This window comes from Chiroxiphia lanceolata, chromosome 22, assembly GCF_009829145.1.
Source record: "Chiroxiphia lanceolata isolate bChiLan1 chromosome 22, bChiLan1.pri, whole genome shotgun sequence".
In the NCBI taxonomy this organism is placed as follows: domain Eukaryota; kingdom Metazoa; phylum Chordata; class Aves; order Passeriformes; family Pipridae; genus Chiroxiphia; species Chiroxiphia lanceolata.
The window spans coordinates 2,430,593-2,458,485 of NC_045658.1; the positions used below are offsets into that span (position 1 = coordinate 2,430,593).

Below are 27,893 nucleotides of genomic sequence, written 5' to 3' on the forward strand. Positions count from 1 at the left end.
CCTGCCCCATTCCCCATTACATTCCATATCCCATTCCCTGCCCCATTCCCCGTTCCATTCCATATCCCATTCCCTGCCCCATTCCCCGTTCCATTCCATACCCCATTCCATACCCCATTCCCCGTTCCATTCCATATCCCATTCCCTGCCCCATTCCCTGTTCCATTCCATACCCCATTCCCTGCCCCATTCCCCATTCTTTTCCATATCCCATTCCCTGCCCCATTCCCCATTCCATTCCATATCCCATTCCCTGCCCCATTCTCCATTCCTTTCCATATCCCATTCCATACCCCATTCCCTGCCCCATTCCCCGTTCCATTCCATACCCCGTTCCCTGCCCCATTCCCCATTCCACACCCCATTCCATTCCCTGCCTCATTCCCCATTCCCTTTTCTCCCCATCCCCGTCCCGTGCCCTCTGTGGGCGTGGCCTCGCACTGCCCGTGGGCGTGGTCTCCCTCCCCATTGGCCCCGCTCTCCCCTGTCCCCGCCCTCCGGCCCCGCCCCTCCGTCCCTCAGGCCGCCATGGCGGTTCGGCTGCTCCTGGCCCGGGCCCTGCGGCTGCTGCCGCGGTGCCGCCCGCCCTGCGCCCCCCGTGTCCACCCCCGCGCCGACCTCCGCACCGACCCCCGCGCCGACCCCTGCACCGGCCTCCGCGCCGCCCCGCCGGCCTCGCCATGGCGGCCGTGGCTGTCCTGGCTGCCGGCCGCCGGCCGCCTCCTCCTGCGCGGCCCTGCGGGCGGGCTGGCGGCCGTGGCGCGGCGGGGGCCCGGCGGGGCCTGCCTGGCGCTGGCTATGGCGCTGGGGCTGGTGGAGCCGCGCCTGGAGGAGCAGCGACGGGCCGAGGCGGCGTGCCGGCATATCCAGGTGGGGAGGGGGCGGCGATGGCGGGGATCCCGCTGGGGAGCGCCTGGGAAGCCCTCCGTGAAGGGGAGGGGGGCACTGCTGGGGGAGCCCCTCAGACACCCCTCGTGAAGGGGATGGAGGGACCTTGTTTTAGGGCGACCCTCAGAAACGCCTCGTGAAGGGCACAGAGGGTTCCTACTTTGAGGAGTCCCCCCAGGCACCCCCATGAAGGGGATGGGGGTCCTTGCTTTGGGGAGCACCTTAGACACCCCTCATAAAGGCGAGGGGGGATCCCGCTTTGGGGAGCCCCGCAGACACCCTCCATAAAGGGGAGGGGAGGGTCGATGCAGTGGGGAGCACCCCACAAACACAGCTCCCTATCTTCCCTCGAGGAGGTTGGAGGGTGCAGCTGTGAGCAGCCTTCAGGCACATCCCCAAAAGTGGGAACTGCTGGGAGAAGCCCCACAGGCACCTCTTCCTTCCCCAGATTAGGGTCCTGGAGAAGCCTCTTGCTCAGCAGCCCCTCGACACCCTAAAGCAGGTACTGGTGGGTCATCACGGTGGGGAGCCCCTCACTCCCTCTGCCCCCACAAAGGGAGTGGGTCAGGGCCCTGCTGGTGGGGGTCTCGTGTCCCAGGACACTGGTGTTGACCCCCAGGTTTATCACCTCTCCCTGAGACAGACCCAGCATGCTGGGCCAGGCTGTGCTGTGCTGGCAGGGCTCTTGTGACGGATGGTGCCGAACATATTTCCTGGATAAAAATAGACCTTTGGTGCCCAGGGCCACCTGTCACTTGCTCCACTGGCTGGCAGACACACTCCTGTGGAGGTTCTGCCTTTCCCTGAAGTTTCTCAGGATGCTTTCTCTCCCTTGCTCTTACCAGGTAGTTCCATTTGCTGTCCCTGAATCTGTGTCCATTTGTCCCATGACACATCCCTGAGGTGGCCACCACCACACTGGGGCTGTGGGGAAGTGCACTGGTTTGTATCAGTACAGGTGACAACTGGGATGCCACCAGACCTGTGCTTAAACTCCAGAACAGCCTCCTGTGTGTTGTTTTCTCACATCTCTTGATTTCCTCCCCCAGCTCCCTCCCGTCACGGATTCACTCTTACTCGACCTAACCAGTCCTTGTACTTGGCTGCCAGAGAAGCTCAGGGCATTGTTTTTCCCATTGTTGCTCTTATTTATGTTTTCTTTTAAGTGCTGTTTGCCTGATTTATTTATGGAGAGTAAGAAAAATGTGATAGTGCATCTCTTTTTGGAAGTATTCAGTTAGACTTCTCTTTACACAATCACGGAATCATGGAATGGTTTTGGATGAAGGGACCTTAAAGCTCTTCTCATTCTATCCCCTGCTGTGGGCAGGGACACCTTCCACTATCCCAGATTGCTCCAAGCCCCGTCCCACCTGGCTTTGAACACTTCCAGGGATGGGGCAGCCACAGCTTCTCTGGGCAAAATATATTTATATTCTAGATTGGCAAATGAATCTCCCTCCCCATTCCTTTTTGTCCCTCAGAAAGGGCACCTTTGGAAAAGACTATTTTAGGAGTAGATTGTTCCAGACGAAAATACATGGTCTGCAAATTCTTTTCCTCCTGGATACAGTGATTTGAGCCCAGTGGTTAGAGCCTGATTGTGGCTTTCAGGTTGACCAACTCCAACAGGATGTGTGATACCACCTAAATACCAAGTTCTCCCTCGCTGGGAAGTCTGGAATAACTGAGCGTGTTCTTCTGTTCTTATTCCTTTCAGACAGTGTTTGTTGGGAAGAACAAGCCTCAGAAAGATCCCCTGAGCTCCTTCCGCTGGCAGGGCTTCAAGCTGGAGGAATATCTCATCGGCCAACCCATCGGGAAGGGCTGCAGTGCTGCCGTGTACGAAGCAGCCATTCCTTTCTCTCCCAATCCTCGGGAATGTGTGGAGAGCAGCCATCTCCCAGCCGTGCAGCAGGATCATGGCTCAGCTTCCCAGGCAGCTGAAGAGGAGCCTGTAGTGAAACACCAACCAAAAGGGGCTTTTCCCTTAGCTATCAAAATGATGTGGAATATTTCGGTAAGGAATCAGCTCCGAGTTCCTGTGTCTGTCACTGGGGAATTCTGGCTGGAATGTTTAATACTGGAGTGTTGAAAGCGCTAATTATGGAGTGGGGGATGAGTGTGTCACAACAAAGCTGTTGATAGGTGACACTGGAGATGTAGAGTGTTAGGAAAGAGTCCCAGAGTGAGGTAATTAGCGTTCATCATCCTCTGGAACCGGCACTGAGAGCTCCTGCTGCTGGAGTTGTTGGGTATGGAGGGGATGTTTTGGGAAGAAGAGGTTTTCTGAAGCTGGCTCTGATGGAAAGGTCTAAGAATGGGAAAACCTGTGATTTAGGAATTGGTGTTCTGTCAGTGTCAGCACAGAGATGGGGTTTCTTCCTGAAGAGTCACAGGGTAGGCAGTAACCTTCCTGCTGGGTCCCCTTGCCATCAGGCCAAGATCTGCTCCAGAGTTTCTCACCTCATGTGACTGGAGATCCAACCCCTCCATGTGGCTATTCCACATTAAAATAAATCCACAGGGCTTTCCCTGTTGAAGAGGTTTAGTGGCACTTGATGTGACAAGTGGATATTCCAAGAGAGTCCTCCAAAATGCCAACATCTGGAATCCACTGGGCTCCAGAAGTACCCTGGCATTTAGCTGTGGGCTTTTCCACTTGGATTTGGGAGTGTGAGGTGTAGCTCAGAGCACTGACAGTCAAGGGTGCATTTGAAGTGACAAACAGATTTCTTTCTGCAGGTAAAGACCTTGCCACATCCCTTGGTGAAGTCTTTAAGTAGTTAATTGCCTTCCCTGATTTTCAAGGGAGGGGAGTCCCTGGAATTTTGTCTCAGTGATCCAGCTCCAGACACAGTGCCAGCATAAGGATTGTCTGCTTTTAGCCTGCAGTGGATGATTTTGGAGCTTAAACCAACGTGGGGTGTGGTTGTTGTTGCAGGCTGGTTCCTCAAGTGAAGCCATCCTCGATGCCATGGGCCGAGAGCTCGTTCCAGCCACTGGAGTTGCTTTATCCGGGGAATACGGAGCTGTCTGTGGCCACAGGTATGGACATTATGGAAATGGGGATGGTTCTCAAATGGTGATGGGCTAATTCTATCCGTGGATTAATTTTGCAGCAATATGCACTGTTAAGAAGGTGGCCAGAGCTTTCTAGAATAGTTCCTGAAAGGAGATAAACCCGGCAATTATTAAAGTTTGGTGTGCAGGGAATACCCACAGCTAACCTTTGTGGTCCAAAGGGTGTTGGAAGGGCATGCCAGTACTTTGGGAGCATTTGGGGTCCTGCCAGGGGTCTGGTGGGTGGCTGTGGCCAGGCACTTCCAGCCCAATGCCTTAATTTGTCTATGTGTGAAATGTGTTGGTATCTGCTGAGTCAAAGGCTGGAGGAACCACTGATTAAAGATCATTTAAATGTGCACCGTGGTGCTTTTTAATTGCAGAAATACATACATGCAGTAGGTAACAGTTTGAGTGTGTTAAACATCAAATGATTTCACTGTAACACAATTTGACTGTGAGATTTGAGAACTGGTTTGGTGTAAAATGGGCAGGGAGGTTGAAACTGGGTTAGTGCAGGGAAACCAGTGAGAAGGAAAATGGAAATTGCTCAGCTCCCACTCTTTCAACTGAGTGGGAAGTGAACAAGCAGCATGAAGGTGGAAAATCTCATGGAAACTTTTAAATTACCTTGAGTTAGCTATCTTTTTGTTCAAAAATATATCTTTTTGTTCCATTTGAAACAATGGAGTCTACGGCCCAGATTGCCTGATTTAAATTTCAAATCCATCCCGGCTGCCAATACAAATGAATAATGAATGCTGTGCCCTGTGTGGCTGGCTGGGAATGCAACAGAGCAACCAAAGGGGTATTTGACATTCAGAGGATGAGAGATCTGTGTTGCAGATGCAGACAGGTAACCTACTTTTCATTGTAGTGAGAGCTTCCTGCCTGTGCCATAAAACAGAGGCTCTAAATCAATACTTCTGGTGTGAGGTTTACCTTATTTTGCATCTAACAAAGTAATTTTGTTTGGATTTTTTTTCTCTAGAGCTGGTGTAGCTCTTTTTGAATGGAAGAGCAGCCTCTGAGTGGCTCTGACCTTGTTAGCAGTGTGGAAGGTTTTGTAGGGCTTGAGTAAAATGAAAGGCTGAGTATGTGTGAGGGTTTCTATCAAAGCTTCGTTTGCAGCGTAGGTTAAGCAGCTGTATTTCCTGTGTGGCCATGGAATATAGGGAAATCCAGTTACAGGAGAGCCCCTGTGAAGCCTTGGCTGTGGTAGATTCTGAAATCTAGAAAAGGTACTGGAAGCTGCTGAGGTGGATCCACTCGAGCTGCAGGTGCTCTGCATCCACCTTGGAAATGCTGGGCCAAAGGTGCTACTTGGGAAATGGGTCATGAGGGCAGAGAAGCTGCTGCCCATGTTCTTCCTCACTGAATGAATTCAGGATGTGAATGTCTGACTGTTTGCTTAACGTGCTGTCCTGTAATCCACGCTGTGCAGCTTGAATCTCTCTCTGATGAGGTTTCCAGTGCAGAATAAATGTGTTTGCTCGCTGCTGTGGAGCCCCTTGGTGGGCAGGATGTGCCATATTAATGGAAAGTAATTCCAGAAATAACAGCAACATGTCTGTGATCCATCAGAACCGACCAGGAGACTGATGCAGTCTGTGGTGTCTCTCCTTCCACACAGAAAACCCATCCTTGGGAGGAAGAAGCTGCAACCCCATCCAAACATAATCCAGGTGATCCGAGCGTTCACATCCTCTGTCCCTTTGCTGCCTGGAGCCTTTGCTGACTATCCTGACATGCTTCCATTGAGCCTGAATCCCAGAGGGATCGGTCACAGCCGGACACTCTTCTTGGTGATGAAGAAGTAGGTGGAGAGAATCTGATTAACGTGACTTGGGTACTCTGTGCTACACAGGCCCCTGCAAAGGTTGGGCCTAGGCTGCTGCCAAAGAGCAGAGTATGCTCTTGGAAATGCCTCCCAGGACTGTTCCAAGTCCTTCAGCTTCTAACTCTGCTTCCACAATGAACACAAATCGTTCTTTTAAATAATTACCCCAAATTAAAGCAAGAAATGTGGAGTTTGTCCCCATTCCCCTGCCCTCCTAAGCCTGAAGTTCACCCTTAGTCTGAGCATGCTGCTAGAGATGGAGTAGAATCAGTAATGAGATGAGCCAACACTGAGGTTGAACTGGCAGTGATAAGCTTCCAGGATGCTAATTCCCAGTTTTCCCTTGTCCTGCCCAGTTACCCTTGCACTCTGCGCCAGTATCTGCGGGAGAACACTCCCGATGTTCGCCTCTCCACAATGATGATTTTACAGCTCTTGGAAGGCGTGGACCATCTTGTTCGACATGGGATAGCACACAGAGACCTCAAGTCTGACAACGTCCTGGTTGAATTCGATTCTGGTACGTAGATCCCTGAGGATAAATGCCAGTTAATTTGTAGAAGGGATACAGTCGTGTAGGTATTCAGGGAAGTCTCACCCAGCTGCGTGTGGAGGGGGGAAAAAACATCAAACCCTTTGAAGAATCTCAGGTTTAATTTTTAGCTTGGTATTTGGTGTCACTGCAGCAGTGGGGAAGTCATGAATCCTGTCTGTGCATGAGGTTTTGGATCATTAACACGGACACAGAGTATTGCTGAGGTGATGCATTGCATGAGCATAGCCAGCGTTCACTGGAGCATCTGATAACGCCACATTTGGGATGCTGCAGGTGCCTTTGCTTCAGGCTGTTGGCTCTGTCATCTCTCCCAAGCCAAACTGCACAGAGAGCCTCTTAAGATCTTACTCCATAGCCAGGTTAATTCTGCATCACCCTGGGATGATGAAACAGGGGTTGGGAGCAAGAGGAATCGACTGTTACAGCCAAAAGCATCTTTTTCATGGGCTTGCTCTGTCAGCCTCTAACGGAGATTTTAATTACCTGAGCTCGTTTCCAGTGTGATTGAGATTTAAATGGGCAGGAAGCAATAGCAGGCAGGTCTGTGTAATTAGGAGTAGAAGAATTAGCTTGTAGAGTATCAGGGGGAGACAGAGAGTACGGGAATGCACCCTGCCTTCCCTGAGAGAGGGCACATGATACGGAGGATTCCCTCTTCCCCAGGGCTCAGGATTTAGAATCATAGAATGGCCTGGGTTGGATGGGACCTTAAAGCTCATCTCATTCCAAGCCCCCTGCCATTGGCAGGGACACCTCCCCCTAGACCAGGATGCTCTACTGAATCAACTATCTGGATGAGGGGATGGGAGTGCACCCTCAGTCAGTTTGCAGAGGACACCAGGCTGGGTGTTGATGTGACGTGGTGTTCAGTGCAGCCACGTCCTCCCAAACGGAGCCCTAACTCTGCCAGCCCTGTGTTGTTCACAGCTGGCTGCCCCTGGCTGGTCATCACCGACTTTGGCTGCTGCCTGGCAGATGAAAAAGTTGGCCTGAGGCTGCCTTTCACCAGCTCCTACGTGGATCGGGGTGGCAACGGCTGCCTTATGGCACCAGAGGTAAGTGCCTCTGAAGTGGTGGTTTATGGTGCTGGTTTTCTGCTTGTCCTGCTGTTGGGACTAAAAGTTTTGGCGGCACAGAAGGTGTCCGTGTCCTAACTTAAGTTAGGCTTGGTGAAACCTGAGCTGGGCACTGTCCAGCAGACACCTTGAGCTCTAACAGGGGAAACATAATCAGTTGGTGTCTTTCCCCCCAAAATTTACTCTTTGGTCTTTATTCAGGCCCCTTCCTGTGTAACTATAAAGAATTATATGCTGCAGTCCTTGTGTTGCAACAGTGGTTTTTGGCTGAAGTTCAAGGCGGTTGTGAAATTATTTGCAGTTCCTTTTTATTTCTCTGATGATAACCCTAATGAAAGCCAAGACACCCTTAACTGTGCTGGACCTGGCACCTTGCCGTGGTGTCAGTTGTTCATCTCCATGTCTCCTGTCTCCATAATTCCAGCAGGAAATAGCCCTTGGGACTTGGAGAATGCCAGTCAGTGGCAACTTAAGTGCAATGTCCTAACTCCTCCCAGCATCCCAATGGGCTGAGCAGTACCAAAGGCTTATTTCGTGCCAATGGGGAATATTTACACTGGAGATCTCCATGGAACCCGCCTTTGGTTTCAGTTTATTACAGGAAAAATGCTGATTTGACCGTTGAAAATCAAATTTGAGCACAGAGGCCACACTCGGGCTGTTTATTTGAGCATCCCCCTCTCTGTGGCAGGTGATCACAGCGTCACCTGGCCCAGGCACAGTGATCAACTACAGCAAAGCTGATGCTTGGGCTGTGGGAGCGATCGCCTACGAAATCCTGGGCCTGGCCAATCCTTTCTACGGCCACGGGGACTCGACTCTGGAAAGCAGAAGTTACCAGGAGGACCAGCTGCCCCTCCTGCCTGATCATGTGCCCCTCGAGGTGAAGCAAGTGATAAAGATGTTGCTTCAGAGGGATCCCAACAAGGTAAGACACCGTTGTCTTCAAGGTATGCCCTTTGGGAGTGTCATTTGTGGGTTGTTTTGCCTTGGAGGACTGCGAGTGCAGGAGTTGATCCAGATCTCACTGCAGCCTCCGTAAGGGTCAAATCTAAACAAAAAGTCTTTGCTGAGGGACAGTGGTGCTGAATCATTTCAGGGATTTCAGCAGATGTTTGTGTCAGGACTGGACCTCAAATTGGGGGTTTCACTGAGCAGCCTGACATTAATAATCACAGAGAGTTTTTAATTGACAGAGAGTTCTGTCAGTACAGATGCTCTGTGCTGGTGATGTGACTGAGTGCAGAGGGATCAGCTAACCTTCCCTCTCCCTCCTCTTGCAGAGGTTGTCTGCGAGAGTTGCTGCAAATGTGCTTCACCTGAGCCTCTGGGGTGACAGTGTTGTAGCATCCAGGACCCTGAAACCCGACCAGATGATCGCCTGGCTCCTCTGCCAGTCAGCTGCCACCCTGCTCACCAACAGGCTGGTGGATAAAAGCCGGGTAGAAACCAAAATGAAGATGTGCTTTTTGGCAAACCTCGAGTTCGAAGACCTCTGGGCAGCAATATTCCTGTTGCTGGCCTGGAGAAGCCATTCTGGGTGAAGGAACCACCTGGAACACGAGCATTTCAGTTAAATGGCACTTTCTAAAGGCACATAGGAACCTGTCCTTTCTGTCTGCCTGGAATCCTGTAGTGCTTTAGGGAACAAACTGCAGGCCTGTGTTTAAGAGCTTGAGTTTCCTCTAGCAAGTGTTAGCACACCCTGCTTTTCTCCCTCTGCTAGAGGAGATGCCCTTGCTTCCTTACTGTCTGGGTGGGAGGGTGTGTGGACCTTGCAGGTGTCCTGAGGTACGTGGTTGGTTTTGCTCCCATTTGGGAATTCTTTCTTGACTTGTGTGTTGAGTGGAGCAGGTTCCCTTTGAGATGGGGTGGGTGGGAGGAGGCACTGTCTGCCTGCACTTTGCATGGGAACATCACAACTTTAACAACACTCTGAGAAAGCTGAGCTGACAAAGGGATGTGCAGTTTCTCTGTTCTTGGGGAAACCAGTGGTGGTCTGAGGCTGCTATTCCTGTGAGCTGCAAAATGACAGGCCTGGAAGCTTCCTGGTGAGGTGCTGCCTGGTGACATGAGCGTCAGCAGCACTGAGTACCTCACAGTTGTACGCAGGATAGTGGGGGCACATCGTCCTCAAACCCCTCTTGTGTCTGTTCTTAACTGTTGTAGTTATGTGGTGATGCTGCTGCAGGGTCCAAGGCTGAGTCAGACTGTCCAGTTAGGGATGGTGCTCCAAACAAAATGAGGCTAAGCAGCAGCACCTGCTTAAAGAGCTTAGTGTGATGCCCTGCTGTTTTACCTGCCTGTTTTTAATTCAGTGAAATAATATCCTTTGGGGGGGAGGACAGGAGACATCAATCTTTAAATAATAACAACAGCCATGTTTATGAAACATCATTCAATTTTGTGTCTATAAATGCGTTTAGAGGAACCTGGGGACAAAGTTATTTACGCTTGTTGCACAATAAATTGAAGATTAAGCTCTGTGGCTGTGTGGGTTCTCTCAATCCATGGTGCCTTAAACAATGGTTCAGCTCTTTCCAGTGCTGACTGTGGAACACAGTATTTTATTGCAAGTGAGTTTCCCAAAGAGGAATGGATTTTGCTTGTGGATGTGCCTGTTTTGTGCTCTCCTGCATGGTGTATCTCTGGCTGCTCCTGCAGTTTCCAGGTGGATGACAGCAGTGGCTGATATCCCTGACCCATCACATGATAACATTCTGCCAGGGTCCTGCAAGGCATTTCAGTTCAGCAAAGAGGGAATCACACAAAACTGAGCTCTTTGGGGAAAAAAGTTGCAAAAAAAAGACCTCTGTAATATTGATCTGACCCAACCTGAGTGGGTGCTGCTTCTTCTTACAATACTGAATTCTTGCAGTGTGTCTTTGCTGCCTTGGGTTTGTGTGTGCTCTGTTGTGAGCTCTGTGCCCAGGTCTGGCAGCGAGGCACGTTCCCTGGTCACTGCCTCTGGAGCCTTTTGAAGAGTAAATACTGTCCCTGTGTGGTGGATCTCTGCTCTGAGCCCTCTTTCTGCTGTGAACATCATTCCCATGCCTTTCCCTCTCCCAGGTCTAGTCTCTACATGAGTAGGGAGCAGAATTAGGAGCTGGAGCTGTCTGATTTCAAGTGTGTTGGTATTTGCCCAGCCAGGATTTAATCTGTGCTGGTCAACTCCAGACACTGGAAACTTGCTTGCCCTGGCAATCATTTCATCTCTGCCCTCAAAACCAGCCTAAAATGCTTGTCCCACAGCTTGTCCCTCTGGTCCTTAAATCCCTGTTAATGCTTCCCCTGTGTTTGCATTTTGTCCGCCCATCGTTCTGCTGAGCTTGGACTTTCCTTTTGTTTTCTTCCCCTCCTGCCTTCCGTTTTCATGACTCTTCAGCATTCTGGCTGCTTTTGTGAGGTGCAGGTTAAAAGTGCAAGCTGTTAATGCTACAATTGCTGCCGTGCTATCTGTGAATGCCCGAGGGGAGCAAACTGGGACGTTTCCCAGTGCGTCCCCTCCTGCCCTGTCCCGCTGATCCCTGCACAGGCTCTTGGTGGAGGCGCTCAAGCCAAAGCCTCTCTCACTGCTGTGTTTGCTCCTGGTGTTTGCCAGGACTGTGCCATTGGGAAAGGGGGTGGCTGGGCTGGATCTCTGCCCTTCCCTGGGCAGTGGGATGTCCGACTGCACTTTGAACCCTGGAGGGAGGCTGGGCGGAGGCTGCTGGCTCTCTGCCCACCCCTGACACTCGAGCGGAGACAGAACCGGCTCCAAAGCACCTCTCGCCGTGTTCCCTGTGGGATAGAGAGTGGGAGTCTGTGGAGCAGGATGAGGCACCTGCTCTGGGCTGGCTGCTTCCAGCTGCTGCCCTGGCAAGCTGGACCCTGCACTCGCAAGCTGACGACTGCAGTGACCAGTGCAGTGGCTACCTCACACTGCGGGCCGTGGCTCCTGGCTCCTCTGGCCGCCTCCAGCTGCTCACCCGGTGTGTCCAAGGGCTTCCTCCAGCCCCCGATCCTGGGGAGCAGGGCCCCTTGCTGCTGGGGCTCACAGTTCAACGTGCCTCCCAGTGCCCTGCTCGTGGCCCGGCCCGTGGGGGTCTGCTCCATGATGAGACTCCCCGTGCAGGCGTCGGCGCGGGGACTGGACGCGGCGTTTGTCGGTGTCCCGCTGGATACCGGTACATCCAACCGGCCGGGGGCCAGGTAAGGGTGAGCCGTGGGGAGCTGGTGCTTCACTCTGGCACAGCTCTCCTCTGCTGAGAGGAGCGCTGGGAGCTCTGCCCGGTGGCTTTTCCCAGCTGCGCCATTCCCCAGGTTCGGCCCACGTCAGATCCGCGCGGAGTCGGCCATGGTGAGGAGGTACAACGGCAGCACCGGGGCAGCGCCTTTCGACTCCCTGCGGGTCGCTGACATCGGGGACGTGAGCGTGAACCTCTACAACCTGCCCGACAGCTGCCGCCTCATCCGAGAGTCCTACCAGGAGATCGTGGCCTCTGGCTGTGTGCCCCTCACCTTGGGTAAGGACCGTGTGTCCACCTGCTCAGCCAAACTCCTCCTCTTCCTCCTCCCTCCCATCATTCAATCCAAACACGGCAGAGGGTGAGTGATGCTGGACTGACTGTTCTTTGATGCCCCTTTTAGGTCAAAAATGATGAGGATGGGTCAGTCTGTAAATACAGCCAGTGACGTGGTTTTGGTGTCCTGCAGAACCACACCAGGACACATCCCTTGTGTCCATCCACCTGTGGGCGTGCCTGGCTTTGCATGAGGCTTCATTTGGGCACATGTTCAAGTTTGCAGCTGTCACAGCTTGGCATTGCTAAAGGAAGAGAATGTGTAGAGTAACGAGGGGCAAATCACCAGTTACAGCATCCTCAGAAATGGATCCTGTGTCTATTTATAAGCCTAGTCAAGGGTCCTGCTCCACTGGCTGTCCCTGCTGGCAGTCCTGCATCTCTGGTCCTCCCCAGGAAGAAAGAGGAGATAGGAAACAACCTGCACTCAGGAGCCTCAGGTTTTCCTTAGGGAATGAAGCTCTGGAGTGTATAAATAAATGCAGGATAAACGCAAGGAGGGAAAAAAATACCTGGGAACAGAGGTAATGAGTGCTGAGCAGCTCTTGCAGTGTGTTCCCCCCTCTTCCCTGTTCTGCTGCAGGTGGAGAGCACACCATAACGTACCCAATCCTGCAGGCCCTGGCAGCAAAGTAAGTTTCTAACCTGGAGGTGTAAAATAAGGACCTGGGAAGCACCTCAGGAACGCCCCTGGTTTGCTCTCCACGCGGTGGGCAGGGCCACTGTGCACAGGGTGGGGACTAACGTGTCCACCCCGTGTGGAGTAGACACGGCCCCGTGGGCCTGGTGCACGTGGACGCTCACACGGACACCGGGGACACGGCGCTGGGGGAGAGGATCTACCACGGGTCCCCGTTCCGGCGCTGTGTGCAGGAGGAGCTGCTGGACCGCAGCCGCGTGGTGCAGATCGGCATCCGAGGCTCCTCCTACGACCCCGATCCCTACGAGTACAGCCGGCAACAGGTGAGGGGATCCACAGCCCGGCGCTGCCTGCTCTCCCTGCCATGAATAGGTCGTTAATGTTCCTTGCCTTCAGCAGGGATATAATAAATGAAAAAAACCCCACATGCATTATAATAATATGTAATAAATATATATCATAATATGTATTAATTATAATTTTATATAATCTATATTTTTATATGCTGTATATTTATAATGCTGTATAATATATAGCATTATAAATAAATATATAAATATGTAATATATAATAATTATATAAATATATAATAAATATACAAATATATAGTAAATATATAAATATATAATAAATATATAAATATACAATATATAATAATTAAATAAATCTATAATAAAGATACAAATACATAATAAATATACAAATATATAATAGATATATAAATATATAATAAATATATAAATATACAATATATAATAATTAAATAAATCTATAATAAATATACAAATACATAATAAATATACAAATATATAATAGATATATAAATATATAATAAATATATAAATATACAATATATAATAATTATATAAATCTATAATAAATATACAAATACATAATAAATATACAAATATATAATAGATATATAAATATATAATAAATATACAATATATAATAATTATATAAATATATAATGAATATACAAATATATAATAAATATATAAATATAGTAAATATACTAAATGTATATTTATATGCAATATATTTATAATTTATGCTATAACTATAAATGCTATGTATTTATAATAATATCCAGAAATTTTTATTTATAATTTTTGTATAATTTAAAATTTATATACTTTACAATATTTATATAAGATGCAGGAGACAAAAATATATAAATAATATATAAATATACAAATATTCGTAATATACAAGTGTAATATATAAATATAATATGTAAATATATAAATATATTTCATATAAAGATATGGTAAATATATATTTAAAAGTACACATATATAAAAATATATATTAAAATGCATAAATAAAATACATGCTTTTTTTTGCATCTTGTCCCACGTCAATGGACAACTGTCAGCTGGGTAGGGAGTAAAAAAATGTGGAGAGGGAGTGGAAGGTGGTTCCAGGAGCACCTCTGCAGCTCGGCCCTGGGATGAGGGTTGATCCCACCAGAAATGCCCAGCGGTGCAGGGGATGCTTCTCTTTCCCCACCTTTCCCTGGGCAGGTGCCCGTGTGGCCGTGTTCCTGCAGGGTTTCCGGGTTGTCCCAGCTGAGGAGTGCTGGATGAAGTCCCTGGAGCCGCTGATGGGGGAGGTGAGGGCACAGATGGGGGACAGGCCCACGTACATCAGCTTCGACATCGATGGATTAGACCCCGCGTATGCCCCGGGCACCGGCACCCCGGAGATAGCTGGGCTCACACCTGCACAGGTAAGGGGGCTCCAGGGAATGCAGCTGCATTTCCCACTGGGAAAGGCATGGTTTTGCTCCCAGGTCATGCCACCAGCACAGCAAAGAGAAGACTTAGGAAGGCCTGGGAGCATTCCCTTATGTTGATGAGGAAGGGAAGCGTGGAACTGATGAGATTTGGTCTGTAGAGGTTGGGTTTCCTTATTTGAAAATGGAAGAAAGCAGAGCCCTGACTGGTCCACCAGGTCAGATGTCTCTTGATCCCAAATCCATTTTTTTCCTAGGCTTTGGAGATTATTCGTGGCTGCAAAGGCCTGAACATAGTGGGGTGTGACCTTGTGGAAGTCGCACCAATGTACGACGTCTCTGGTGAGTCTAAAGATCTTGAGAGTAAAACATGTGCCTGGCAAAGGCAGCCATGAGTGAAAGCCATTGGATATTCATGGATTTTTTTTCCCTTGTTTTGTCTTTTTTTTTAGGTAACACAGCCCTCCTGGGTGCAAACCTACTGTTTGAGATGCTGTGTGTTCTCCCAGGAGTGAGGACACTGCGAGGGTAGTTCCTGCCTGCTCCAGGACAACGCTGCTCCATGTCCCCAGCCAGGCTTTCCATGTCCCTTTCCCCTCATCCAGCTGCAGCCAATGTGGGCTTTGCAGCACAGAATAAATGCCATTTTCCACCAGTAAAGGTAATTTTAAGCTGAGAAGCTGTAGGGAGCAGATGGGTTTGAACACCCCATTTAACTGGGGTCTGGAGCTTTGAAATTGGTCTGGTAAAGGGACAGATGAGGCTAATAGTGTTTGGCCTCTGGAATTACTCACCCAGCTCACAGGGGTCCTGGCAAAACTCACTGGTAAAGGGTTTCTTCCATTAGGATGTGGCAGCAAGACAATGACTATAGAGGAAGGGAGGGCAGCAAAGTGCATCTGGGGATCCTGCTGAGCACAGGGGGATGTTTGACTGAAGTTCCTGCTGGTGGAATCACCAGGAGTTTCCTATGGCAGAAGTGGTTTAATCACTCCTGGAATTTCTGAGCTGGCGTGGAGGTGAGGTTAGTTTGCACATGGAAACACAAAGCCACTTCATCACACATTAAAATAAGTTTATTTTGGTTGCGAACCTGTAATTGTCTTAAAACAAAATGACGTAAGTGCCTGTTCACAAATACAAAACCAAAACAAACCAAAACAAACAAAAGAACCAAAAACAAACAAACAAAAAAAAAAAGAAATAAAAAGACAAGTTTGCCAAATAAGTTAATCCCCCCCCTCCCAGTATCAAAAGTGCAAAATAGGTCCCTAGTTTTCAGTCCTACTTGTCAAGCTGCGCTCGTGTCCTGGGCCCTGGCTGCTGTGGGTGAAGGGCAGAGACAGGGGCAGGGAGGAGTTTGGGAACAACCTCCACTCCAGGGCCTGTGTCCCTCCTCCTCAGCTCCGAGCGCTGTGCCATTGCTCAGATCTCACTAGGACAGTGCACTAGGATCGAATTTCCTCAATCTTTGGATTGTGAACCACCACGCATGGAACAGAATCACAAGGGTTAGAAAATGATGGGGGGTGAGGGCTCAGGGCTGCTGGGAGAGCAGGGGCAGATCCCAGGATAAGGAGCTCTGACCCTGCTCTCCAAGACAGCAAATACCTGGAGCGCCACGCTGGCACTAAAACCTACTAAACCAGGGGTTGGAGCAGCTTGGCATTCGCTTCAACCCAGGAAAAAGGGTTTCCATAAAACAGAAACCAGGGGCTGTGCTCCCATCCGGCCAAACCTGGCAGGGGTGGACTGCTGCAAGCGCTCCTTCAACTCGACTCTGGCTGAAAGGGGAGGTTACCTGTGCTAAAAAGAAAATAAAAAAGGACTCTGGCAGAATTTGAAGGCTGTAAAGCCTTCTCTCCTTCCTCGGGGCAGGGCTGAATTCCCTTGCTGTAGCACAACTAGGCACTTTTTTTTTCATGGATTGAGGCTTTTTTACTGGTTTCTGACCAGATGAAGAGACAGCAGAGACCCAGAGAGTATTCTTCTGCTTTTGCAAATGTTGAAGAAGTTATGTGGAGCCTTCTGGTGGGCTAAAACCTATTCCAGCCACATCCTGCATGGGAAAAGCACAGGAGTAGACAGCAGTTGCTCCAGCCAAGTGAAAATGAAGTCTAGAAGCACCAGGCTGGTGTTTTGTTCCCCCTCTGCTCTCCTTCAGCAGTTTTTGTGCACCTCAGAGTTCCTGGGCAGGGAGAAGACCTCGCCTTCTTTCCTTCCTTCCTTCCCTCTACTTTCTGGGGCACAGAGTCTGCTGGGCTGGAATTAATTAACCTCACATAGGGTTGGTTGGTAGCCTTCATCTGAAGTACATTTTACAGGGGTCTGAGGTACCTGCAGGGTTCAGAGCACACCAGTCTGCTCCCAGGATGGGAGGAATGCAGTGAGGCAGGGCTTTGGGAGCAACTAGGGCATGTAGGCAGTGCAATGACGAGCATTCCCATCTTCCTGTGGGATCGGCAGCTGGCTCAGAGGTTGGCACTTATTCCTACTGACTGGCTGCTCTGCTAAGATCGTCACTAAGGTGGCGAGGGCTGAGTTTGGAATTAACACCATGTGCTCTGAGGGCTCTGTGTCAGGTTCAGAGCCCTGTGGCAAAGGCCACCTGCTGCCATCCCTGCACTTTGGCAGTGCTGGAGCCTGACGGTGACGGGATCCATGGAAGGAGACCTGGGTGACAGCATTGGCCCCAGAGCAGTGAAAAGGAAGCACAAGGCTCACAGGATTTCAGTCCTGGCCACAAAGAGAAGCCCTGCTGCCTCCCTTGGTTGCTAGAAGGTTAAGCAGCCATGAGGCTACTGCTCGCCCTCCCTCCACCTTATCCAGGACCACCCTTTCCCAGCAGTGTTGGAAGTGGCTGTTGGGGCACTGCTACAGCAAAGCACCATCCAAACCCTGTTCTAGCCTCACACACAGACTTACAACTTCCAAAAGACAAAAAAAAAAAAAAAAATATCCAAGCAAACAAACACAAAGGCAAGGCAGCAGCCTGAGTGTGGAAAAATAGAGGTTTGGAGCAAGAAGGAAATGGGCAAGAGGTGGAAACGGGCGAGAAGCTGAAACCCAACATCTCAACCCCACAGCGAAACCAAAAGGAGCTTCACACACACGCGACGGTCTGATGATACAGCACTTCTGGGGCAACATTTCAGGAATACAATCGTTGAAGGATGAGGTTCCTCGATACAAAGGAAGGTTGGTTTGTACTACAGTTGGAAGGGTGTTTGCAAGGAGCCCAGGTGACTCCCTGGCAGCTACGTAGAGGTTTTTTTTACACATCTACTGGCTCATAGCAGCTTACGCCTACAATCTGAGGACGCAGGTAAAGTTATGGCTCTAGGATACATCGTCTAAAATCGACAGAAGCAGAAAAGGCATCTGAAAAATCAACGTGACATTTAAATGGCTCAACACTTTGACAGTATTTACGGCCGTGCAAAACCCTTTTCCTTCCCAGTCACGGTTCAGCCGGTGAAGCTGCACGTGGAACCAGGACACGAGGAGCAGGAAACATGCAGATCACCCACGAGCCCGCACCACAGGTGTGTCCCAGCTACAGGTTTGCTACAAGGGAGATGCTCCTGACCGGACTCTACATCACTTACCACGGGGAAAGCCGAGGAAGTACAACTGCCTGGCGGGAGGAGGCCTTTTGGAAGGGCAGGGCCTGGGAGGGTCTGCAGGGTCTTGCCAGTGTTACACCATGCACTGCACCATGGGCTAAGCACACGGGGATGGGGAGAGAGAGAGAACCGCGACCCGACCTGCACCACTGGCCGCGGCTGGTCCGGGCCGAGAGAAGTCACAGGGTTTTTCTTCAACTGAGGTAAAACAAGACATGGAACAGGGGTGACTTGGGAAGCAGATGTGGCAGGACAAGAAGGGAAAAACAGACTTCTTGGCTCTTCATTAGGACGGCGTCCAAGCGCACGATGGGTCAGTGGAGGGCAGGTGGGTGTGCTTGGCTGCGCTCCCGGGCTCCGGACGTGGGGAGATATGTTTTAGTCTCCGGCCCCGGGAGGGTTCACCTAAAACCTAAGGTCCATTCATCACGCTTGTTTGTGTATTCCTGGAAAGAGCTGTCCTTTGTCATCTTCATAAAAAGTTTGTCCCTTAGAATCTCTGTAAAATCCCTCAGTCTAACGCAGGCCACGAGGGGATATAGAACCTCTGTAAGGAACCCTCTAGGAGGCGTTCCATCCAAAAGGACAATTTGTGTAATTTGTTTTTAATGGATCTAGATCCTGGGCTGCAGGAGGGTTTCCCTCTGGCTTCCGCGTGTAGTGAGGCATCGTAATCCTCGCACGATCCCAGGGTTCCCCCCTCGTCCCCTGATCTGTGAGGCTTAAAGAGGCAGAAATATTTCTTGTGGCCGTTCAGAGCCAGGACGTAGCCCGTGTAGTCGCGCTCCAGGAAATGCTTGTCGTACTGGTTTGGGATGGGGGCTGCATCCTGTGCAAACTCCAGCAGGTACTCCAGCCACTCTCGGTGCTTGTCCAGGCTGAGGAAGGAGAAATGAAGAGAGCTGCTCCTGGGAAAAGAGCAGAGAAGACAGTGGATTAGCATGTGTCCTGAGCAAGGCTGGGTTCCTATGAACAGGTAAGGACTTGTCAGCACAGGCAGGGCAGAGCAGAGCAGTGTTGCTGCAGCTCCTTTTCCAGCACAGGTGACGCTTGCCCAGCGTGCAGCACTGTCGTGCTCTCTATCTGATGAAACATGGGTACAGCCAAAGTGGCAGCAGCACCAGACCCATGTGGCCACCATCACCGAGTCTGGCCAGGAAAGGCCACTCGTCTTCTGGCAGCTCATTGCCACAGATGAGCACAGAGGCTGCTCGCCAGAAATGTTTCCTCTTGGCAATGGAGCCGACCCTGCTCCTCCTGTGTTGCCAGAGCTGCCTCACACAAGTTGTTAACACAATAACAGAAACCCAGGAGAGGCCCCAGCCTACCCTGTAAATGTGTAGACTTCCAGGGCGAACTTCTGGAGCAGGGGGGTTTTGGTCGAGTTGGACAGGATCAAGACGACGTTCATGTGGCCCGGCCTCAGGCGCACCAAGTTACTGGTGTAGTTGATGTCCGTTAGCTCAGTCACCTCAACAAAGCCCTTTTTGGGAATCCTGCTGCAGCAAAACAGTGACTGAGTGAAAGGGGGGCAAGGGACCAGGAGCGGCTGAGGACGGAGAAACTGTGACCATGTTCCTCAGCCTGTTCCCGAGCCATCCCTGTGCCCAAAGCCAGTTTAATTGGTACAACAGCCCAGTTTGGATCTTCCTCAACAAGTGGGTCAGACCTTTACCTTTTCCCCCAGCAAGCTGTCTGGTGCAAACCTGGTGGGAATTGTTTAATAACCAAATTAATGTCACCTTGTCCTTGCTGGCGGGGTCCTGGCTCACACCGCTCCTCCCCACCTGGCTGTGCCACTGCTGCTCTGCACAACAACTGCATCATGTCTGTGCAACTCTGGCACTTCCCTGCTCTGCACTAACTCTCCCTGCACAGACACCCCCTGAACAATGCTTCCACAGAAAAGACTGCTGGAGAAATTAGAGGGAACCTGTTACTCTCTTTGCTGAAGCTCACGTCGTTCTTCTCCGTCTTTGTGGCAGTTTCTTCTTTCTCCGAGGGCGGAGAGTCCCTTGTGTCACTCGAGTCACTGTGGAGGAAGGTGATTTTGTGCATGTTTGAGGCCCTGGGTTGGACTGAGGAGCCACCCCTGAGGGCATTTTGGTGTGCACTCACCTGAAAGCCTGAACAATAACGGTGCCAAAGAGAATGAAGAGCGCGGAGAAGAGCAAGGACAGCAGCGGCATCATTTCTCGCCTGAGGGGAAGATGTGCAAAGAGCAGTCTGGCCTGTAAGTTCACATTTTCTGCCCGAATTCCAGTCCCTGTCTACCTCAAATAACAACACGTGCTTTCCCCAGAAACTCGGCTTGTTTCTCAGGGTCTTAAAGACCATCAGGTTTTTGAGTGCTGTCCTGCTCCCACCCAAAAGAGGAGGCTAAAAATGGATCTATTTTAAAATAAGGTGACAGGGAAGCAGTGAAAACCCACAATGGGTGCCCAGACTGTACCAGTTACTGTGAAACAAACTGTCCCAGCAGTCTGAGATGTAGTCCAGCGAGGAGTAGAGCCATCGGATAAGGAACATCTGTTTGAAAAGAATGAAAAGCAAAAAACAAATGACAAACCCGCTATGCACAGCCCCAACGTGACTCCCATCCTGTAAAAATGAGCCCAACCCTGGGCCAAATCAGCTTCAGAGCATGCAGTGAGCTTCCCCCCATGAGCAAGAAATCTTATAAGAGTCTTGCCTTGGAATTTTAAAATATAAATAAAGCCTGTGAACAACCAAAAAGGGACTGTCCACATCCAGAACACAGATATCAGACAGCTGGAAAGGCCACGGACTTACAGGAGCGAGCTCATCATTCAGGTCAGCCACGACAGTCTCTGATGACAGAAGGCCAGGGTCCGTCCTCAGCTGGTCCAGGAGATCCAGGAGGATGAAGTTGTCCTCCTTGCTGCCTTGCCAGGCCTCCTCCAAGGCTTTGTAGGCAATCTTCCCCGCGTTATTGCGTCTCTCCAGAATGACCACCTGGATGAGCCAAGAACGTGGCAGATGTTAGAGAGGAAGGGGCTTTTTTCTACACAGATGTTCTGTTTCAAACCACTGCCCAGAATTAGGTGTCAGATCAAGGTACAGAGTGATGTAAATTAAATGACAGGCTAAAAGAAGGGATTAAAAGCAAAAGGAAACCCTCACAGCTGATCTTCCCCGATACTTCTCATCATCCATCAGCAAGGCGTCTGCAAATTCTGGCTGCCGTTCGTTATAGATGTACACAAACTTCAGTGTGTCTTTTGTGTTGGCCACAGCAAAAGTCAAAAAGGCCTCATAAGCCTCGGCAAACTTCTCTCCTTCTCCAGTAAGCAAGACCACGCAGTGCCTGGGTGATACAATGAGATGGGGGATTAAGAGCTGTTCTGGACACAAGAGGAAATGACCACCCCCTTTCTGCTAGTCAAAATCATCCCAGTGAGGCAGAAACCTCTCTGACACTGTGGATGCTGAGCATGATCCAATGCAGTCGTTGCCCTTTTCCCTTAGAATCAAACCAAAGGTGGCTTTAGGAGCAGCTCCAGAGCCTCAAATCAGGAGGACATGCCACTTACTTCCGCTGACGGTGAGACTTCTTGACGGGACACAGCTCCTGGAACAGCTTCTGGTTGGTGAGTCTGGCCACCATGAGGAACTTATTCTGAGAAAGGAAGTCATCAATGAGCTGCTTCTTCATCTCTCGTGCCTGGCAAGGACAAAGAAAGCAGAGGTCAGAACTGAGCAGGTGAGGAGAATAAAGCTGTTGGGTGTTCCTGTCTGAAGCTGGGGAAGGCTGCTGGCCATCGCAGTCCTCGCTGCAATCACCCAAGGTGTTGTGAGGCCTCAAGACTGGGAAGCCACCTGTGTCCACCTTCCTCAACAGGTCAGACACCAAAACTAGAGCCTGCCAAGCTTCCTCCCTCCAAACATTTGCCCTCTTTGCCTACTGAAGCCAGTTTATGCTGAGAACGAACGCTCTTTACTCCAAAACACACCAGCGACAAACCTCTCACCGCCAGCTCAGTCAGGAAACCTCCACGCCTGTTTCCCATAAGCTCTTGGAGAGGGCTCTGAGTGGTACCTGCACAACATCAGCGGGCCGGTCGATGTGCTCCTTGAAGACCATCATGGTGGGACTGTAGACGTTGATGTTGTACTGACTGGACAACTCTTCGGTGCCTCGGAGTCCGACGTACACATACCCAAAGGACAGGTAGTCCCGGTAGGCAAAGGCAGTCAGCTGGATGGGGAGAAATCCACAGTGTGTGTTTGTGGTGGAGAGTGAACATTTTCTCCCCTGAGTGCCTGTGATGACTTTGCTCCGAGAATACACCCTGCTGTTTGAATGTCATTGGGCTGGTACTGCAAGAGGTACAGACCCTTCCTCTCCCTTGCTGAACCACACTTTGAGTTCCCTCAGTCAGCGTGCTGGGAGCCTCCATGGATCCACAGTTTTATTTACAGTCTGATGTGGGGTTTCTCAGGAAAAGGGCTTTGCAGTAACACAAATCAGACATGCCACAAACATCTCTCATTCCTAACAAAGGTTAGCATGCACCTGTGTTGCTGCTACCTCCAAAACCCACGCACACCTTCACATCCATGTAAGGTACATCCAGGTCAGGACAGGCTCCTAACAAAGCTGGTCACCTGGCCATGCCGTTTCTGACAAACACAAATCACCCTGCTCTCCTAGAACCAGCCAATGGTGTTTGGAGGCATTGGTTGACCTCTACTCACAGCAACGGTGCATTTTCTTTTGGGACATCTGGATTTATAAACAAGTCAACTCGGCAGCGACAGAAATCACATTACCTTGTACAGTAATGGCACAACTGGCATATGATCGAACAGCAGGACGTGGGGCTTGTTGTCCTTCCTCCAGTCAGAGAGGAAGCGGATGTAGTTTTTATCTGTAATCTTTAAACAGAACAGGAACATCAGTTTAACCTCTGAGCAGTCAGGCAATGCTCTACCATGAGCTGTCTCAATGAGAACTGAGCCTGAAAAGGTGTCCAGGTGTTGCAGAAATCTGACTGTGTGTTGGTCTTCCCAGGAGGTATTCCTGACTAATGAATGAATTAAAACCATCACTCTCAACCCACTCAATTCTCTCAGTTATTGCAGCCTCTGTCAATGCCATTCCAAGTCAGTGCTGATGGCACTGTCATTCTTGTAACTGTTTGGACCATATTCTTTACATATCTATATCTATATATAATGGGAAGCCAAGGGTTAACAGGCACCTACCAAACCTGAGCTTCATCAAACCTGCTCTGGTACCTCTCTGACCCAGAGGAAGGAGATAAACAGCTCCATTAGCTGTGGAAGGGGAAATGGATCCCACTTTTGGGGTGAGAACTCCAACACCCAGAGGACAACAAGTCAAATTTGTTGGGAAAGGCAGCCCTTGCTGAAGATCCCAAATGAAAACAAGGTGAGGTGAACAAGGCTGCAAGAAGGGGACAGGCAGGTGAGTGCACTGTGGGGGCTGACCTGGACACATCGCCCTGAAAGGAGTGCTTTAGGTGCTTTAGGACTCCACCAAAAATCACTGGGCAAGGCTGAAATGCAGGAATATTTTATCAGTTAGGATAAAAGTTATTTTACTTACAACTTGGAAGGGCTCAAGCTGCCAGCTCCACCTTCAAAGGTCCGAATCAAAACCAGATAAAACAAATAACAGGTTGGTGTATTTTAGGAGACACCACCTGGGAGTTAGTGAGTGGTCTTTAATTTGCTGGATGTAATGCTGAGAAAGGAGAAGGGAAGTGAAATCCAGCAGGTTCCTAACCTAGGGATAAGCTTGGTAGGGTCCTGGCAGCTGTGGGGTGTCACAGCTGGGGGGCAGTCAGCACTCAAGCCCCTGGTGTGACCATGTAGTGGCAGGATCAGCCCTTTTGCAAGGAGAAGTGTTATGGAGCCACAGTGGTGTGAAAGCTTTCCACAGCTCCAGGGTTTGGAGCTTTGTGATGCAGATCAGCTCAGGGCCCAAATTAAACAGATCAGCCACGACACAGCCAAGGAGAGAGAAATCTCCAGGCAGGCAGGAGAAGCAGCGTGTGACACTCCTGCTGGAATGTACCTTTTCGACAAGATTCGCCGGCAGAAGGTTCTCCACGAACTGCCGCAGGTTTTCCCGAACGACAGCGTTGTGGAAGAAGGTTATTTTCCCGTTAATGAGCCCCAGCAGGGTGGGAGTGCTGTGGGCACCCAGGTGGTGGGCGAGGCGCCGCTCGTACCCTGCGTGCACGACGCCGATTCCCACTCCTGGAAAAGGAGAGCAGCGGCTTCAGGTGAAAGATCCCCAGCAAACCCAAATGCCCAGTGGAAAACTGACCACCTGCTCCCTTGCCCAGCACCCCGGAGTTAGTAATGTTTGGGAAGGCATTAGGATAAATCTCTGAGGAAATCTAAAGGTTAAACGGAGTCCTGCAAAGCTGAAGGCCAACGCTGGATGCACACACAGCCTCATCCTTACCCAGCGCCTCCAATTCCTGAGCGACTTCCTTCCACACGGGCTCGATGTGGATGCAGCTGAAGCACCAGTCCGAGGTGATTTTGATGAGGTAAGGTTTCTTGAAACTGTCTGGCACGATTTCGTTGATGTAGTGGGAAAAGTGGAGCAAATACTTCTCGTCAGAGGTGTCGCGTCTCTCGGAATTGAAAGGGAAGTGGAAGAAGGACTCGTCGAAATAGAAGCCGTCGTGGAAGCGATGGAACTGGCGGTGCTGGTGCTGAGAGAAGCCCTGGCTTTCCCCAGCATCTCCATAGCGATCAAAGTTTGCCCTCTTTTCCTCGTTGGAGAGAATCTGGGAAGTGGACGATGGAAAAACCATGAGGGGGAACTGCCCTGACTGTAATCCCTTAGTAAATGACTGCAGCTGCCTAAGGAACTGCCCACTGCCTGTGGGATAAATAGTCTGGAAAAGAGAACTATCACATCCCTCCAGCCTCACTGTGGTAAACAGGAGTAAAAAAATGCCAGAGTCCAAAGAAAAGGAGCCCCCCACTTCTGACACCAACAGCTCCTTGGGACGAAACATCCCACGTTGGGATTCCCTCTTTTCTGGAGCAGCTTTTGCTGGTGTCTCTTTGAACCCAGATGGTTTTCTTGGCACATCAGAAAGTGACAAAAATTTCACCAAGAAGCCAGGAGCCCCACAGAGAAACTGCATTTTTTTTTGGCAGGGAAAGAAGGATTTACTTTTATTTCCTTGGGCTCAGCTGCCACAAACTGGGGCGGCCAATTTCCACAGCGATGTGCAAATAACTACTACCGACAATAATTTGAGGTGACCAAAGCCATGTGATGATTAATGCTGCTTACATCACCCCAAAATGCTTTTATGTGCATGTGACACGGACAAGACGCTGCCCAGCCAGGCAGGGCTCAGTGAATACTCTCTCCTCCCTCCTGTGAGGCTTTTTAGCCAGGACAGGGCAGGCCTGTAGCAAAATACTTGTAGCAGAGGCCACGCTGGTGACTCCAGTGGCTGTGTCAACAAAGCTGAGCAAACTTTTTGGGTGGGTAGCGTCCACCTCTACAGGGTCAATCACCTTTCCCATGTAGAAACACACAGGAAAAGCACAGGAAAAAAATAAGTTCTCTTCATGTTAACAACAGCAGGAGTTTATAAGCAGCATGTGTTACCTCGTAGGCCTTGCTAATCTGGATGAATCTGTCTTCTGCTCCTGGGTCCTTGTTTTTGTCAGGGTGCCTACAAGGCAGAACCAGAGGAAAAGGGGTCAGTGGTTCCCTGGAGGGCACAGGGAGCTGTCGGCCTCTGTTTGGAGGCGAGCAGAACATGGACAGTTACGACGTGCAGTGGTATCCCCGAGGCTGAGATCAGATTTATACCCAGCACGTGCTGTCTCTATCCAAACCCCATCCCAAAATGCAGCACTGGGATGTGTGTGGTGTGCCTGTGGACCTGTGCCTCTGTCTGATCCATCACCAGCAGCCCAAGCCCAAGCCAAGGGAGCATGCCTCTTTCCTAGCAATGGCTCCCTTGGCTGCTGCCCCACATATCTGCTGGGTTCTTCCTTAAATCACCTCCTGCCACAGCCCTCGGGGGGGGGGTGTCATGCAGCACAACAGCTCTGGGTGAGGCTCTTTCCCCAGGCGATGCCTCAAGCCTGCCCCTCATCACACACCATGGATGCAAGGGGTGTGACATTTGGGCACCTGATGCCTTTCCCTCCCACAGCACAGGGACTGGGTTGCCCTTGGACAGTGACATATCAAGCTGAGACTTAGACCCTGGTGTATTAAAAGCTCCCTGTTGAGTAAGGGAGAACTTTTTATCCCCATAGCCAGACTCTGGGAGAACTTTTTCCCCTTGTAACCAGACTCTAGAAGAACTTTGTTCCCCATAGCCAGACTCCAAGAAAACATTTTCCCCCAAAGCCTGACTCTGGGAGAATTTTCCCCCCACAGCCAGACTCTGGAAGAACTTTTCCCTCTGTAGTCAGACTCCAGAAGAACTTTTACCCCCTGTTGCCAGACTCTGAGAGAATATTCCCCCCACAGCCAGACCCTGGAAGAACTTTCCCCTCTGTAGTCAGACTCCAGGAGAACTTTTCACCCCACAGCCAGACTCTGGAAGAACTTTCCCCCCTGTAGCCTGATTCTGGGATAACTTTTCCCTCCATAGCCAAACTCTGGAAGAACTTTCCCCCCTGTAGCCTGATTCTGGATAACTATTCCCTCCATAGCCAAACTCTGGAAGAACTTTCCCCCCTGTAGCCTGATCCTGGAAGAACTTTTCCCTCCATAGCCAAACTCTGGAAGAACTTTCCCCCCTGTAGCCTGATCCTGGAAGAACTTTCCCCCCCAAGAGCCAGCCCCGAGAGGGTTTTACAGCCCAGATCGCTGGCGCGGGGGGCACCCGCCCGGCTTCAGGATGGCGAGGGAGCCCCGGCGCTGCTTCCCGACCTCCCGCCGCGCCTCACCCGCGCTGCACAACCAGGCGAGGCCGCTCAGCATCCCCGCCGGGCCGTGCCCGGGCTGCGGGCCGGGGGCGAGGGGCGGGAAGGGCAGCACGTACCATTCCCGGGCGAGCCGCTTGTAGGCCTTCTTGATGTCGGCCTGGCTGGAGCCGCGGCCCACCCCCAGCACGCGGTAGGGGTCGAAGTCCCCCGGCGCGGCCGCGGGCAGGGCGGGCAGCAGCAGGAGCAGCGGCAGCAGCAGCATCCAGGCGGCCCGTCCCGGCTCCATGTCCGGCGGGGCCCCGCGGGCGGAGGCAGCGGACGGGCCGCCCTTCCCTCGCCGCCGCTTCCGGCGCGCCCGCCGTGCCCGGGGAGAGCCGCAGCTTCCGGGGGGGGACACGGGCCGGGAGCGGCGGCCCGGGCAGGGGGACACGGGCTGGGGCTGCTCCGGCGCTGTGTGTTGCGTTAGGGCCGGTAATGGGGGCGAGGGGAAGCCGTGGAAGGACACTGAGGGCGCTCGGTGTGTTCAGCTGGAGCAGAGGGGACTGAGGGGAGAGCTCGCTGCAGTTACACCTTCCTGGGGAGGGGCAGGCCCTGAGCTCTGCTCTGGGGGGACCAGGGACAACACCCGGGGAATGGCCTGGAGTTGGGTCAGGGGAGCTTTAGGATCTCAGGAGAAGGTTCTTCCCCCAGAGGGTGGTTGGGTACTTATTCATTTCATTTCATGGCCGGGCTTCGCGGACAAAGATTTGGGAAGGGCTCTACCCACCTTTGTTACAAGCGCGTTGGTGGCTAAGAGGAGCCCCGAAGAAAAGATTCAAGGACTCCCTGAAACAGCATCTCAGCCTTGGCCATACTGATCACCATAATTGGTCCACTCTGGCCTCAAATCGGGAGGCCTGGAGACACAGCATCTATAACGCTGCAGATGCCTTTGAGAACACACGCAGGATCACTCTCGAGGAGAAAAGGCAACGCAGGAAGAACTGTGTCC

The 27,893-nt window shown here is 51.0% G+C and overlaps 3 protein-coding genes across 3 annotated transcripts; 2 read left to right on the forward strand and 1 right to left on the reverse strand.

Moving 5' to 3' along the window:
• Positions 1-502: 502 nt before the first annotated feature.
• PINK1 (PTEN induced kinase 1) lies at positions 503-9,911 on the forward strand. The gene is made up of 8 exons (XM_032708743.1): positions 503-870; positions 2,609-2,908; positions 3,833-3,936; positions 5,585-5,767; positions 6,148-6,311; positions 7,275-7,402; positions 8,115-8,351; positions 8,707-9,911. The coding sequence occupies exons 1-8, from the start codon at positions 529-531 to the stop codon at positions 8,965-8,967; spliced, it is 1,719 nt and encodes a 572-aa protein (XP_032564634.1). The 5' UTR covers positions 503-528; the 3' UTR covers positions 8,968-9,911.
• A 1,125-nt stretch (positions 9,912-11,036) lies between these two features.
• Positions 11,037-15,528, forward strand: AGMAT (agmatinase). Its single transcript, XM_032708744.1, has 7 exons — positions 11,037-11,614; positions 11,726-11,928; positions 12,569-12,617; positions 12,753-12,948; positions 14,178-14,357; positions 14,621-14,705; positions 14,816-15,528. The coding sequence occupies exons 1-7, from the start codon at positions 11,238-11,240 to the stop codon at positions 14,893-14,895; spliced, it is 1,170 nt and encodes a 389-aa protein (XP_032564635.1). The 5' UTR covers positions 11,037-11,237; the 3' UTR covers positions 14,896-15,528.
• DNAJC16 (DnaJ heat shock protein family (Hsp40) member C16) lies at positions 15,418-27,224 on the reverse strand. The gene is made up of 14 exons (XM_032708742.1): positions 27,019-27,224; positions 25,623-25,689; positions 24,450-24,780; positions 24,054-24,238; positions 22,784-22,888; positions 22,050-22,208; positions 21,544-21,674; positions 21,134-21,317; positions 20,783-20,965; positions 20,442-20,518; positions 20,108-20,188; positions 19,923-20,021; positions 19,318-19,488; positions 15,418-18,897 (listed from the first exon to the last, which is right to left on the reverse strand). Exons 1-14 carry the CDS (start codon positions 27,186-27,188, stop codon positions 18,501-18,503), a joined length of 2,340 nt encoding a protein of 779 aa, XP_032564633.1. The 5' UTR covers positions 27,189-27,224; the 3' UTR covers positions 15,418-18,500.
• Between the last annotated feature and the right edge of the window lie 669 nt (positions 27,225-27,893).

Bases quoted from the DNA above. Each gene is read 5' to 3' on its own strand.
- AGMAT (XM_032708744.1), top strand. From the start codon at position 11,238: ATGAGGCACCTGCTCTGGGCTGGCTGCTTCCAGCTGCTGCCCTGGCAA. The intron at 12,949-14,177 runs GTGAGGGGATCC...GTGTTCCTGCAG, and splicing joins ACGAGTACAGCCGGCAACAG to GGTTTCCGGGTTGTCCCAGC. The intron at 14,358-14,620 runs GTAAGGGGGCTC...TTTTTTTCCTAG, and splicing joins CTGGGCTCACACCTGCACAG to GCTTTGGAGATTATTCGTGG.
- PINK1 (XM_032708743.1), top strand. From the start codon at position 529: ATGGCGGTTCGGCTGCTCCTGGCCCGGGCCCTGCGGCTGCTGCCGCGG. The intron at 3,937-5,584 runs GTATGGACATTA...CCTTCCACACAG, and splicing joins GGAGCTGTCTGTGGCCACAG to AAAACCCATCCTTGGGAGGA. The intron at 5,768-6,147 runs GTAGGTGGAGAG...TGTCCTGCCCAG, and splicing joins CTCTTCTTGGTGATGAAGAA to TTACCCTTGCACTCTGCGCC.
- DNAJC16 (XM_032708742.1), bottom strand. From the start codon at position 27,188: ATGGAGCCGGGACGGGCCGCCTGGATGCTGCTGCTGCCGCTGCTCCTG. The intron at 24,781-25,622 runs GTAACACATGCT...TCCACTTCCCAG, and splicing joins AGATTAGCAAGGCCTACGAG to ATTCTCTCCAACGAGGAAAA. The intron at 18,898-19,317 runs GTAGGCTGGGGC...CTCTTTTCCCAG, and splicing joins GAAGTCTACACATTTACAGG to GAGCAGCTCTCTTCATTTCT.